This window comes from Tachyglossus aculeatus, chromosome 22 (assembly GCF_015852505.1).
Source record: "Tachyglossus aculeatus isolate mTacAcu1 chromosome 22, mTacAcu1.pri, whole genome shotgun sequence".
In the NCBI taxonomy this organism is placed as follows: domain Eukaryota; kingdom Metazoa; phylum Chordata; class Mammalia; order Monotremata; family Tachyglossidae; genus Tachyglossus; species Tachyglossus aculeatus.
Genome location: NC_052087.1, coordinates 49,206,803 through 49,222,099, shown reverse-complemented (window position 1 = coordinate 49,222,099; position 15,297 = coordinate 49,206,803). Strand labels below are relative to the sequence as shown.

Genomic DNA, 15,297 nt, shown 5'->3' with positions numbered 1-15,297 from the left:
GTTCCCTGCCCTCAACAAATTTACAGTCTAGAGGAATAATAGAGGTTCATCAAAAATGCATTCATTCATTCAATTGTATTTATTGAGCACTTAGTGTGTGCAGAGCACTGTACTAAGTGCCAGGGAGAGTACAATACAGCGTGGCTCAGTGGAAAAACCCCGGGCTTGGGAGTCAGAGGTCAAGGGTTCAAATCCCGGCTCCACTGCTTGTCAGCTGTGTGACTTTGGGCAAGTCACTTAACTTCTCAGTGCCTCAGTTCCCTCATCTGTAAAATGGGGATGAAGATTGTGAGCCCCACATGGGACAACCTGAGCACCTTATAACCTCCCAAGTGCTTAGAACAGTGCTTTGCACATAGTAAGCACTTAATAAATGCTATTATTATTATTATTCTCTGTGCCTCAGTTACCTCATCTGTAAAATGGGGATGAAGATTGTGAGCCCCACATGGGACAACCTGATCACCTTATATTCTCCCCAGTGCTTAGAACAGTGCTTTGCATAGAGTAAGCGGTTAACAAATACTAAAATTATTATTATTACCCAGACACATTCCCTTCCCACAATGAGCTTACAGTCTAGGTGGGGGGAGACAGACACTGTGAGCCCACTGTTGGGTAGGGACCATCTCTATATGTTGCCAACTTGTACTTCCCAAGCGTTTAGTACAGTGCTCTGCACACAGTAAGCACTCAATAAATACGATTGATTGACTGATTAATAGAAATGAATAAATGACAGCTCCACCACTTGTCAGCTGTGTGACTTTGGACAGGTCACTTAACTTCTCTGTGCCTCAGTTACCTCATCTGTAAAATGGATATTGGGACTGTGAGCCCCACGTGGGACAACCTGATCACCTTGTAACCTCCCAAGCGCTTATAACAGTGCTTGGCACATAGTAACTGCTTAATACATGCCATGCTTATTCTTATTATTATGAATACCATTGATTAATTGATTGATTTTGGGCAACTACTGCTCTGAAAAAAGGAAAGTCACCACGTTTCGATATATAGCATATGCATATCCAGAAAACTGGGTTACCAAATTTTTGGTTTATTTTATTTATTTTATTTATACATATTTATTCTAATTATTTTATTTTGTTAATATGTTTTGTTTTGTTCTCTGTCTCCCCCTTCTAGACTGTGAGCCCACTGGTGGGTAGGAACCGGCTCTATATGTTGTCAACTTGTACTTCCCAAGCGCTTAGTACAGTGCTCTGCGCACAGTAAGCGCTCAATCAATTAATCAGTCGTATTTATACGATTGAATGAACGAATGAATGGTTGTGATAAACATTTAGAGGGGTGTGCTATCTATATTCAAGTCACTATGTATATATGTTTGTACATATTTATTAGTCCATTTTACTTGTACATATTTATTCTATTTATTTTATTTTGTTAATCTGTTTGGTTTTGTTGACTGTCTCCCCCTTCCAGACTGTGAGCCCACTGTTGGGTAGGGACCATCTCTGTATGTTGCCAACTTGGACTTCCAAGCGCTTAGTCCAGTGCTCTGCACACAGTAAGCGCTCAATAAATACGATTGAATGAACGAATGAATGAGTAGGCCGAGGTGGGCGGGGCCGAGGTGAGAGCGCGCGCGCGTCCGTGAGGGAGCGCGCGTCCGTGAGGGAGCGCGCGTCCGTGAGGGAGCGCGTGACCGTGAGGGAGTGCGCGGCCCTGAGGGAGCGCGTGACCGTGAGGGCGTGCAAGGCCCCGGGGAGCGCGTGACCGTGAGGGAACGCGCGGCCCTGAGGGAGAGCGCGAGACGCTGTGGGAGCGCGTGACCGTGAGGGAGTGCGCGGCTCTGAGGGAGCGCGCGGCCTTGAGGGAGAGCGCGAGACCCTGAGGGAGCGCGTGCCCGTGAGGGAGAGCGTGGTCCTGAGGGAGCGCGAGGCTGAGGGAGCGCGCGGCCGTGAGGGAGCGCGCGAGTGGCCCTGAGGGAGAGCGTGGCCCTGAGAGAGCGCGCGGCCGGGGGAGCGCGTGACCGTGAGGGAGCGCGAGGCCCTGAGGGAGCGTGCGGCCCTGAGGGAGCTTGAGGCCCCGAGGGAGTGCGAGGTCCTGAGGGAGCGCGTGACCGTGACGGAGCGCTGGTCCTGCGGGAGCTCGTGGCCCTGAGGAAGCGCGTGACCGTGAGGGAGCAAGAGGCCCTGAGGGAGCGCGTGGCCCTGAGGGAGCGCGTGGCCCTGAGGGAGCGCGAGGCCCTGAGGGAGCGCGTGCCCCTGAGAGAGCGCGTGCCCCTGACACGGTCACGCGTGACCGTGAGGGAACGCGTGACCCTGACGAAGCGGAAGGTCCTGAGGGAGCGCGTGACCGTGAGGGAGCGCGAGGCCCTGGGGAGCATGTGACCGTGAGGGAGCGCGAGGCCCTGAGGACCGCGTGACCGTTAGGGAGCGCGAGGCTCTGGGGAGCGCGTGACCGTGAGGGAGCAAGAGGCCCTGGGGAGCAGGTGATCGTGAGGGAGTGCGAGGCCCTGGGGGAGAGCGTGACTGTGAGGGATTGCGCGGCCCTGAAGGAGAACGAGGCTGAGGGAGCGCGAGGCCCTGGGGGAGCGCGTGACCGTGAGGGAGCGCGAGGCCCTGGGGAGCGCGTGACCGTGAGGGAGCGCGAGGCCCTGGGGAGCGCGTGACTGTGAGGGAGCGCGAGGCCCTGGGGAGCACGTGATCGTGAGGGAGCGCGAAGCCCTGGGGAGCGCGTGACCGTGAGGGAGCGCGAGGCCCTGAGGGAGAGCGAGCCCTGAGGGAGCGCGAGGCCCGGGGGGAGCCGGTGACTGTGAGGGATCGTGCGGCCCTGAAGGAGAACGAGGCTGTGGGAGCGCGAGGCCCTGAGGGAGCGCGAGGCCCTGGCGAGCGCGTGACCGTGAGGGAGCTTGAGGCCCTGGGGAGCGCGTGACCGTGAGGGAGCGCGAGGCCCTGGGGAGCCCGTGACCGTGAGGGAGCGCGAGGCCCTGAGGGAGAGCGGGCCCTGAGGGAGCGCGTGGCCCAGGGGGAGCACGTGACTGTGAGGTGAGGGATCAGGCGCCTCTGAAGGAGAACGAGGCTGAGGGAGCGCGAGGCCCTGGGGAGCGGGAGGCCCTGGGAAGCAGGTGATCGTGAGGGAGCGCGAGGCCCTGGGGAGCGCGTGAGCATGAGGGAGCGCGAGGCCCTGAGGGAGAGCGGGCCCTGAGGGAGCGCAAGGCCCTGGGGAGCGCGTGACTGTGAGGGAGCACGCGGCCCTGAAGGAGAACGAGGCTGTGGGAGCGCGAGGCCCTGAGGGAGCGCGAGGCCCTGGCGAGCGCGTGACCGTGAGGGAGCTTGAGGCCCTGGGGAGCGCGTGACCGTGAGGGAGCGCGAGGCCCTGGGGAGCCCGTGACCGTGAGGGAGCGCGAGGCCCTGAGGGAGAGCGGGCCCTGAGGGAGCGCGTGGCCCAGGGGGAGCACGTGACTGTGAGGTGAGGGATCAGGCGCCTCTGAAGGAGAACGAGGCTGAGGGAGCGCGAGGCCCTGGGGAGCGGGAGGCCCTGGGAAGCAGGTGATCGTGAGGGAGCGCGAGGCCCTGGGGAGCGCGTGAGCATGAGGGAGCGCGAGGCCCTGAGGGAGAGCGGGCCCTGAGGGAGCGCAAGGCCCTGGGGAGCGCGTGACTGTGAGGGAGCACGCGGCCCTGAAGGAGAACGAGGCTGTGGGAGCGCGAGGCCCTGAGGGAGCGCGAGGCCCTCGCAAGCGCGTGACCATGAGGGAGCGCGAGGCCCCGGGGAGCACGTGATCGTGAAGGATAGCGAGGCCCTGAGGAGCACGTGACCGTGAGGGAGCGCGAGGCCCTGGGGAGCGCGTGACCGTGAGGGAGCACGAGGCCCAGGGGGAGCGCACGGACCTGAGGGAGCGTGAGGCCTGAATGGTGTCGCCATCGCGAAGGATAATAATAATAATAATGGCATTTATTAAGCGCTTACTATGTGCAAGGCACTGTTCTAAGCGCTGGGGGGATACAAGGTGATCAGATTGTCCCACAGGGGGCTCACAGTCTTCATCCCCATTTTCCAGATGAGGGAACTGAGGCCCAGAGAAGTGAAGTGACTTACCCAAGTGAAGTGACAGCGGACAAGGGGCAGAGCCGGTATTCGAACCCATGACCTCTGACTCCAAAGTCCGTACGCTTTCCCTGATGGAGGGGGTGGCCGTGTGTGAGGTGAGCCTTTTTTTTTTTAAAGGCATTTGTTAGGCACTTACTATATGACAGGCACTGTAGTAGTCGCCGGGGTGGCCAGCAATCTAATCAGTGGCTTTATTCATTCATTCATTCAATCGTATTTATTGAGCGCTTACACTGTGCAGAGCACTGTACTAAGCGCTTGGGAAGTCCAAGTTGGCAACATCTAGAGACGGTCCCCACCCAACAGCAGGCTCACAGTCTAGAAGGGGGAGACAGACAACAAAACAGAACATGGTAACAAAATAAAATAAGTAGAATAAATACGTACAAGTAAAATAAATAGAGTAATAAATATGTACAAACATATATGCATATATACAGTCTTAATCCCCATTTTAAAGATGAGGGAACTGAGGCACAGAGAAGGGAAGTGACTTGCCCGAGGTCGCAGAGCAGACTAGCGGCGGAGGGAGGATTAGAACCCGGGGCCTTCGGGTTCCCAGGCCCGAGCGCTAATCAATCAATCGTATTTATTGAGCGCTTACCGTGTACAGAGCACTGTACTAAGCGCTTGGGAAGTCCAAGTTGGCAACATATAGAGACGGTCCCTACCCAACAGTGGGCTCACAGGCTAGGAGAGGGAGACAGACAACAAAACAAAACATATTAACAAAATAAAATAAGTCGAATAAATATGTACAAGTAAAATAAATAAATAGAGTAATAAATCCATACAAACATATATACATATATACAGGTGCTGTGGGGAAGGGAAGGAGGTAAGGCAGCGGGGATGGAGAGGGGGGCGAGGGGGAGAGGAAGGAGGGGGCTCAGTGTGGGAAGGCCTCCTGGAGGAGGTGAGCTCTCAGTAGGGCCTTGAAGGGCTGTAAGCGGCCGTCGTGAAGGATGGAGGGGGCAGCCGGGTGGGACAGGAGCCAGGCGAGGGAGGTGGGGAAGTGCCACTAGGAAAGAGGAAAGGGCAATGGGCATCATTCATTCATTCATTCATTCAATCGTATTTATTGAGCGCTTATTGTGTGCAGAATAAATACAATCGAATGAATGAATGCAGAGCACTGGACTAATAATCATTCATTCATTCATTCATAAGGTAGGAAGGAAAAAAATACTAATAATGATGGCATTTGTTAAGCGCTTACTATATGCTAGACTGTGAGCCCACTGTTGGTTAGGGACCGTCTCTATAGCTTCAGGTGAATCCTGGGAGCCCAGGTTCATTCATTCAAGCATATTTATTGAGCGGTTACTGTGTGCAGAGCACTGTACTAAGCGCTTGGTAAGTATGTCGGCAATGCATTCATTCATTCAATCGTATTTATTGAGCGCTTACTGTGTGCAGAGCACTGGACTAAGCGCTTGGGAAGTACAAGTCGGCAACATATTAATACATTCATTCATTCAATCGTATTTATTGAGCGCTTACTGTGTGCAGTGCACTGTACTAAGCGCTTGGGAAGTACAAGTCGGCAACATTAATACATTCATTCATTCAATCGTGTTTATTGAGCTCTTACTGTGTGCAGTTCACTGTACTACGCGCTTGGGAAGTACAAGTTGGCAACATGTAGAGAAGGTCCCTACCCAACAGTGGGGTTGGCGGAAAGAGCCCGGGCTTGGGAGTTAGAGGTCATGGGTTCAAATCCCAGCTCCGCCGCTTGTCAGCTGTGTGACTTTGCCAAGTCACTGAACTTCTCTGTGCCTCAGTTACGTCATCTGTAAAATGGGGATTAAGATTGTGAGCCCCACATGGGACAACCTGATCACCTGTATCCTCCCCAGCGCTTAGAACAGTGCTTTGCACATAGTAAGCGCACAATAAATATGAAAATTATTATTATTATTGAATAGGGACGGTCCCTACCCAACAACGGGCTCACAGTCTAGAAGGGGGAGACAGACAACAAAACAAAACAAGTAGACAGGTGTATGTTTCTTGGTGGGGCTACTGTGGACCAGTGGCCAATAAACTATTCCTCCTTCTGTCCACCTCAGTGAAGATTTGGGGACATTCCTCATCCTGCGCCTGCCGCTCAGAACCAAGGGGAAGTGGAATTCATTCATTCATTCAATCGTATTTATTGAGCGCTTACTGTGTTCAGTGCACTGTACTAAGTGCTTGGGAAGTACAAGTTGGCAACATATAGAGCGGGCTCACAGTCTAGAAGGGGGAGACAGGCAACAAAACAAAACATATTAACAAAATAAAATAAACAGAATAGGTGGAATCTGCATTACTGCACAATGGTTGATTTCCTCTAGATTGTGAGCCCGCTGTTGGGTAGGGACCGTCTCTATATGTTGCCAACTTGTACTTCCCAAGCGCTTAGTACAGTGCTCTGCACACAGTAAGCGCTCAATAAATACGACTGAATGAATTTCCCTAGAGGCCAGAACTTAGAGTGGCAAATCTTGCGAGGGAAGCAGTTTTTCAGGGGTTAAAAAAGAGTTAAGATCCCCCAACTTTTTTCAGTGCATCTCGTACCTTATAAATTGTCTTTGTGCATTATAATGCAGATAGTTTCTGGGGGGTAGTGTGCCGAGATTTATTCGTATGATCGTAGCGGCTCAAAAGGGAGCTTGCCCCAGGAGTAGCAGAGTTGTTATTATGTGAGAGAAAGTATTTTTTCTAAAGTAAAGAGAGGCAGTGATTATAATAATTGTGGTATTTGTTAAGTGCTCATTATGTGCCAAGCACTGTAGCATGCACTGGGCTAGATACAAAATAATTAGGTCAGACACAGTCCCCATCCCTCATGAGGGTCACCGTGTCAGTAGGAGGGAGAACAAGTATTTAACTCATTTTACAGATGAAGAAACTGAGGCACAGCCAAGTTAAGTGACTTGCCTCAGGTAGGACACAGTCCCTATCCTGTAAAATTTAATCTCATTTTACAGATGAAGAAACTGAGGCACAGCAAAGTTAAGTGACTTGCCTAAGGTTGGACACAGTCCCTATCCTGTAAAAATTAATCTCATTTTACAGATGAAGAAACTGAGGCACAGCAAAGTTAAGTGACTTGCCTAAGGTTAGACACAGTCCCTATCCTGTAAAATTTAATCTCATTTTGCAGATGAAGAAATTGAGGCACAGCCAAGTTAAGTGACTTGCCTCAGGTAGGACACAGTCCCTATCCTGTAAAATTTAATCTCATTTTACAGATGAAGAAACTGAGGCATAGCAAAGTTAAGTGACTTGCCTAAGGTTGGACACAGTCCCTATCCTGTAAAATTTAATCTCATTTTACAGATGAAGAAATTGAGGCATAGGGAAGTTAAGTGATTTGCCTAAGTTTGATCACAGTCCCTATCCTGTCAAATTTAATCTCATTTTAGAGATGAAGAAACTGAGGCATAGCGAAGTTAAGTGACTTGCCTAGCGGTTGGACACAGTCCCTATCCTTCATGAGGGTCACAGTCTAAGTAAGAGGGAGAACAAGTATTTAATCTCATTTTACAGATGAGAAAACTGAGGCACAGCCAAGTTAAGTGACTTGCTTAAGGTCACATAGCAAGTGGTAGAATCGGGATCAGGACTCTGGTCACCTGAATCTTAATAAGCTTTGCCTTTGGGTGGCACATTGAAAAATCCTAAATCCATGGAGGGGCCGGGCTGTGTCAGACAGGGAATCGCCTGGAAGGAGGCCGGAGAGCAAAATGAGACACCCTTCTGCTTGCCTCCCTTCCACCCCCTCTTCAATTAATCCAGTGCTTAGGGCCTGGAATGGCCTCCCTCTGCCCATCCGCCAAGCTCGCTCTCTTCCTCCCTTCAAGGCCCTATTGAGAGCTCACCTCCTCCAGGAGGCCTTCCCAGACTGAGCCCCTTCCTTCCTCTCCCCCTCGTCCCCCTCTCTATCCCCCCGTCTTACCTCCTTCCCTTCCCCACAGCACCTGTATATAGGTATATATGTTTGTACATATTTATTACTCTATTTATTTATTTTACTTGTACATATCTATTCTATTTATTTTATTTTGTTAGTATGTTTGGTTTTGTTCTCTGTCTCCCCCTTTGAGACTGTGAGCCCACTGTTGGGTAGGGACTGTCTCTATATGTTGCCAATTTGTTCTTCCCAAGCGCTTAGTACAGTGCTCTGCACATAGTAAGCGCTCAATAAATACGATTGATGATGATGATGATAATTAATCAGTCGGTGGTAACTACTGAGCACTTACTGTATGTAGAACATTGTACTAAGGGCTTTGAGAGTACCAAACGATAGAGCAGGTAGACACCATCCCTGCTCACAAAAAGCTTACAGATTTACAGCACACACAGAGCCCACTCTCCACTTTGCCCCCGCACTCCTGTAAAATTAGCTCCGAAGTCCCCTTGGGTCTCTTGGGTGGGCTTTCTATTTGAAATAAAGTGGGTGGTCTTCTTCAGAGAAAACAAGATGGATGGAACGGCAACGCTGCTTGGATTATAACATCTGGAAACAGTAAAATAATTCAAAGGATCATCCGTTGTAATCTAATGTCATTGCCCCAACCACAAGCCTGATTCCTTTAATTTGAAAAATGAGAACAATATTCTCATCTCATATTTTCCCTTAATTTGTCTAAATTATCGTATAAATTGCATAATCGGGTAGGTTGCCTCCAGCTCCTGTCTTCTTGTGGATACCGGACTGAATTCCATTATATCCTGTCTTCTCCTGAACTGGACCTCCTAGGTTTCATCCGTTCAGACAGTCTTTCGGGGATTGATGTGAATCTGATCTTATACAAGCAATTAAGCAGCGATGTTATAACCTGGTGGTTTTAAACCCTCTCATCTGTCTGTTATCCTGATCCACTTATTACCACGTTGATTTCCAATAGAGGATGAGACTTTCCTCTTGAGATGTGTGCCCTTTTCAGATTTTGAAATATGTAATTATTCGCTGGAAACACGAAGCAGAAGGACGAACAAAAGGAGCATTACTGGAAGGAGAGCTGGTGATTTCCATGGAAGCGTTGCGTTCTAAGCAGTCTGAAAACTGGCTTCGTTGTGTGACAACTAGTAAGTTGGGAGGAAGAAAAGCTCTTCTTTCTTTTCTGTCTTTACCATTTCCCTTTATGCTATCACAGGAACCGTTAAAAAAATTGTAAGTATTATTCAGTGGCAGCCCATAATCAACATCTATTCATTCTGGAGTTTGTTTCGCTGGGTAGCACACTAGCAAGATTACTGCTGTTCCAGGGTTTATAATTATAATACGTGTTAAGCACTTATGTGCCAATCACTGTACCAAGCACTGTGGTAGATATAAGGAGCAGCATGGATGAATGAAAGAGCATGGGCCTCGGAATCAGGAGTTCTGGCTACTAGTCTCGGCTTCGCCACTTGTCCGCTGTATAACCTTAGGGAAGTTACTTCACTTCTCTGTGCCTCAGTTTCCTCATCTGTAAAATGTGGATTCAATACTATCCTCCTTTCCCCCTTAGGTTGTGAGCCTAAATTCGGGATGGAGATGGCATCCAGCCTGATGGTCTTTATCTACCCCAGCATTTAGTACAGTGCTTAGCACAGTTAGCGTTTAAAAAATACAAGAAACATCAGTGAATTTACAAGATAATCAGGTTGGACACAGTCCCTATCCCACACGGGGAGGGAGGATTTGCTCCCTGTTTTACAGGTGAGGAGACTGGGGCACAGAGAAGTGAAGTGATTTGCCCAAGGTTACACAGCAGATAAGTGGTGGAGCCAGGATTGGAATCCAGGCTCCTTTGAGTCCTAGGCCCTTTTTCTTTCCATTATGCTTTGTTTCCTCAGATTTGGAGTGTACTATTCACAGGGTTATGCCCACTTGGGCACTCAGGAAATATATTTTGCTAGTAGATTTGCCAGTGTCCCATCCTTCACTTCTCTGGGCTTCAGTTACCTCATCTGTATTTTATTATTTTATTTTATTTTATTTTGTTAGTATGTTTGGTTTTGTTCTCTGTCTCCCCCTTTTAGTCTGTGAGCCCACTGTTGGGTAGGGACTGTCTCTATATGTTGCCAATTTGTACTTCCCAAGCGCTTAGTACAGTGCTCTGCACATAGTAAACGCTCAATAAACACGATTGATGGTGGTGATGATGATCTGTAAAATGGCGATTAAGACTGTGAGCGCCGTGTGGGACAGGGACTGTGTCCAAACTGATTTGCTTGTGTTCCCTTCCCGCGCCCCCTCCCCCCGCCAACCAGCGCTTAGTACAGTGCATGGCACATAGTAAGAGCTTAACAAATACCATAATTATTATTATTGCTGCAAAGCAGGTACACAGACTACTTAACTACGGCTAGTTAAATGATCCAAGTTAGAGTGGCTCATTCAGCTCATATTTATTTATCAATTTAAGTAAAGACGCTCGATTCCAGAAAGAAATGGATCATCATCATCATCATCATCATCAATCGTATTTATTGAGCGCTTACTATGTGCAGAGCACTGTACTAAGAGCTTGGGAAGTACAAATTGGCAACATATAGAAACAGTCCCTACCCAACAGTGGGCTCACAGTCTAAAAGGGGGAGACAGAGAACAAAACCAAACATACTAACAAAATAAAATAAATAGAATATATATGTACCAGTAAAATAAATAAATAAATAAATAAATAGAGTAATAAATATGTACAAACATATATACATATATACAGTATATAAAGTATAAAGTATGTCTCTCTCCTCTGTCACTTGCAATAGTTCCTCATGAGCCCCCAAATTGATTGACTAGATCCTTTTCTCATTCTTCCCCCCGCCCCATCCATTCTCTAGTGGATGCCAAACAGGATGAGAAACAGCCAAACGGCAAGAAGCAGGAAAAAGGGAGAGCAGTACACAGTGGAATTAATAATCCATAACCTGGATAATCCAGTATTGCTTGAAATTGAAATATCTTTAAATCCGTGACACCATTTAAAGGCTCGTAAAGCTTCCATAGTCCCTTACCCACAACACTTCTTTCCATGCAGGGTCAGACACAGTTCTAACAGGAATCTGTATATGTAATTTGTTAGGATATTTGTAAATTTGAAATGAGCTTTGATCTGGAATACCTAATTCAAGAGTCTCTTGACTCTCATTACCCTTGAGTTCATTACAGGGTGAGAAATGCGGCTCAGAATACTGTGTTCTTTGCAGTACATGATATTCGCAGCGTGGCTCAGTGGAAAGAGCCTGGGCTTTGGAGTCAGAGGTCATGGGTTGAGGTCCCGGCTCCGCCACTTGTCAGCTGTGTGACTTTGGGCAAATTACTTGACTTCTCTGTGCCTCAGTTCCCTCATCTGCAAAATGGGGATTAAGTCTGTGAGCCCCATGTGGGACAACCTAATCACTTTGTATCCTCCCCAATGCTTAGAACAGTGCTTTGCACATAGTAAGTGCTTAATAAATGCCATCATTATAATATTTTCAAGCGCTTAGTACAGTGCTCTGCACATAGTAAGCGCTCAATAAATACGATTGATGATTCGCAGGAGGCTGGCTATTTTTCGCTCACCTGCCCAGAGTTGGTGACTGAAGCAGAACCAGGGTGGGTTTGGGTTCCCTTCCTGAATCTGGGATAGATTTTGTGGGTGTCTTCCCAAACCCCCAGACCCCCTCCACCCCCCAGAGTAGGACACAGGACCCAAAGCCCTCTGCTCTCTCACAGTTCAACCATAAGTTTCCTAATTTGGGGACATTTGCTAATTTCCATCCGTCAGATGACCCGATGTAGGAAGAGCTCCCAAATCCAGGACCATCTTGCCTAAACTGGGACTCTTTTCTTTCTTTATTTATGGTTTATTGGTTAAGTGTTTACCATGTGCCGGACACTGTACTAAGCACTGGGTAAAGACAAGCTAACCAGATTGGACACGGTCCATGTCCCATAGGGGATAATAATAATAATAATAATAATGGCATAATAGCATTTGTTAAGCGCTTACTACGTGCAGAGCACTGTTCTAAGCGCTGGGGGGGATACAAGGTGATCAAGTTGCCCCACGTGGGGCTCACAATCTTCATCCCCATTTTACAGATGAGGCAACTGAGGCACAGAGAAGTGAAGTGACGTGTCCAAAGTCACACCGCAGACAAGTGGCGGAACCAGGATTAGAACCCAGGTCCTTCTGACTCGCAGGCCCGAGCTCTATCCACTAGCCCACGCTGCTTCTGCTGCCCTAATTAAACTTCTGGCTCTTTGTAGAGACTGAGAAGGACAAGGCCCTGCTGAGAGCTCACCTCCTCCAGGAGGCCTTCCCAGACTGAGCCCCTTCCTTCCTCTCCCCCTCGTCCCCCTCTCCATCCCCCCATCTTACCTGCTTCCCTTCCCCACAGAACCGGTATATATGTATATATGTTTGTACATATTTATTACTCTATTTATTTATTTATTTATTTATTTATTTATTTATTTATTTTACTTGTACATATCTATTCCATTTATTTTATTTTGTTAGTATGTTTGGTTTTGTTCTCTGTCTCCCCCTTTTAGACTGTGAGCCCACTGTTGGGTAGGGACTGTCTCTATATGTTGCCAACTTGTACTTCCCAAGCGCTTAGTACAGTGCTCTGCACACAGTAAGCGCTCAATAAATACGATTGATTGATTGATTGATTGACAAAGAAGTGGTCGTTACGTAGCTTCAGGCCTGGGGCTTAAAATGGATTCCAACAAAGTGGAAAGGGTAGGACAGATGCTTCAAATTCATTCAGTCATATTTATTGAGCGCTTACTGTGTACTAAGCGCTTGGAAAGTACAATTCAGCAGCAGATAGAGACGGTCCCTACCGAACAGCGGGCTCACTGTCTAGGAGGGGGAGACAGACAACAAAACAAAACAAGTAGACAGGTGTCAATACCATCAAAATAGATAAACAGAATTATAGATATATACACATCATTAATAAGAGTAATAAATATGTACAAATATACACAGGTGCTGTGGGGAGGGAATGGGGCCATTGCCATGTCTGTCATTCATACGTTCAATCGTATTTACTGAATGCTTACTTTGTGCAGAGCCCTGTACTGAGCACTCGGGAGAGTACAATATAACAATAGACAGACACATTCCTTGCCCACGACGAGCTTACGGTCTAGAAGGACTGTCCTGTGTCAACACTGTCAGAAATTCCCATTCCCGGGTGTGACGAACAGAGAGAACTAGGCAATTGCGGGGCCCAGTTCCAACAGGACTAATCCCCAGGGACAATGGAGTAGGGATTTGCTGTTGTGGTTGATGTTTTGACAAACGTGTTATTGTAGCACCAGGACACTAAGTGGGAGACGAAGAATTCTTTGTTCCACGGTCCAGACCATCCAGGCCTGTTGGAGCCTCTATGATTTATTCAGAAGTGTTGAAGAAAGGTGCCAAAGGAATTGGCCCCCTATCATTCTCTAAATATCCTGATGTCCAGACGTAGCCTGACCTCTAGAAAGGGGAAATCTCTCCCCTAGGAGCTCTTGGACATGATAGCCCACTTTCCAATTTGGGAAGGGCAGAGTAGGGACAGAGGGGGGTGGGTTAGCCATCAAATTTGGCACCTTAGGTTCCTGCCAGTTATGGGTTTGGAAAATTAAGGACCCGGACTTTACATCGGATCCCAGGCTGAAAGGTAGTTTTGGTGGGAAAGGGGAAATTGAAGCGAAGTGATCTCCTGGATTGACTTTTTCCCAGTAGGGAGACTGCTGTATTCATTCATTCATTCATTCAATCGTATTTATTGAGCGCTTACTGTGTGCAGAGCACTGTACTAAGCGCTTGGGAAGTACAAGTTGGCAACATATAGAGACAGTCCCTACCCAATAGTGGGCTCACAGTGTAGACGAGTGGGCTCACAGTCTAGAAGCTGTACTTTGAGGTTTCCCTGTGGCAGTGAAACAGAGGGGCGAGGCTGGCTAGTTACCAGTGATCTCAATTTCTGTGGTCTTCTAGAAAAGATTCGGTTTTAGAATTAAGTGCTTCAGTTTCTACTGGCTTCTTCTTTGTTCACATATATATTCTTTTTTTAATGGTATTTTTTAAGCGCTTACTATCTGCCAGGACAGTGCTAAGCACTGGGGTAGATACAAGATAATTGGGTTAGACACAGTCCCTGTTCCACATAAAGGCTCACAGTCTTAATCTCTGTTTTACAGATGAGGTAACGGAGGTCCAGAGAATTCAATTCAATCGTATTTATTGTGTGCAAAGCACTGCACTAAGGGTTAAGGTAAGTGACTTGGCCAAGATCACGCAGTAGACAAGTGGCAGAGTCAGAATTAGAACCCAGGTCTCCTGACTCCCAAGCCTGTGCTCTTTCCACTAGGTCACACTGAGAAGCAGCGTGGCTCAGTGGCAGGAGCCTGGGTTTGGGAGTCAGAGGATGTGGGTTCAAATCCCACCTCTGCCACTTGTCTGCTGTGTGACCTTGGGCAAGCCACTTCGATCAATCAATCAATTAATCAATTGTATTTATTGAGCGCTTACTGTGTGCAGAGCACTGTACTAAGCGCTTGGGAAGTACAAGTTGGCAACATATAGAGACAGTCCCTACCCAACAGTGGGCTCACAGTCTGTCACACACTTCTCTGTGCCTCAGTTACCTCATTTGGAAAATGGGGATGAAGACCGTGAGCCCCATGTGGGACAACCTGATTACTTTGGATCTACCCCAGTGCTTAGAACAGAGCTTGGCACTTAACAAATACCATTCATTCATTCAATCAATCGTATTTATTGAGCGCTTACTGTGTGCAGAGCACTGTACTAAGCGCTTGGGAAGTACAAGTTCCCACTAATAACTATTATTGTTACTGCTTCACTGATCTATTTTTTTATATTAATGTCTTTCCCTCTACTCTGTAAGCTTGCTGTGGGCAAGGTCTACCAATCTTATAGTATACTCTCCCAAACTCTTTGTACAGTGCTCTGCACACAGTGAGCACTCAATAAATATAATTGATTGATTAATTGATGACTAAATTGTGATCCTGAGATCCATGTAAAGCTTTAAATGAGGCCTGGGTACATCTCCCGATACTAATGGGTGTTTTCTGTGTTTTTTACAGTTACCTCTGCAGGAAGCTCGTGCGGCGACATAATCTCTAAACAGTTCGTGAAAGGTAAAGAACCGTATAACTGCCATAGGAATTAGCATTTCTCCAGAAATAAACCCTGGCTCTTGACACAGTCATTTGTT

General features: G+C 47.9%; 1 protein-coding gene across 1 annotated transcript in view; it reads left to right on the top strand.

Moving 5' to 3' along the window:
- The first annotated feature begins 4,073 nt into the window (after positions 1-4,073).
- The window catches only part of C22H11orf80 (chromosome 22 C11orf80 homolog), a 104,445-nt gene continuing 93,221 nt past the window's right edge, over positions 4,074-15,297 (top strand). The window contains exons 1-3 of the mRNA XM_038765358.1: positions 4,074-4,175; positions 9,021-9,162; positions 15,167-15,220. Coding sequence (XP_038621286.1) covers positions 4,116-4,175; positions 9,021-9,162; positions 15,167-15,220 — 256 coding nt within the window. The 5' untranslated portion in view covers positions 4,074-4,115. The remainder of the gene's footprint in view (positions 4,176-9,020; positions 9,163-15,166; positions 15,221-15,297) is intronic.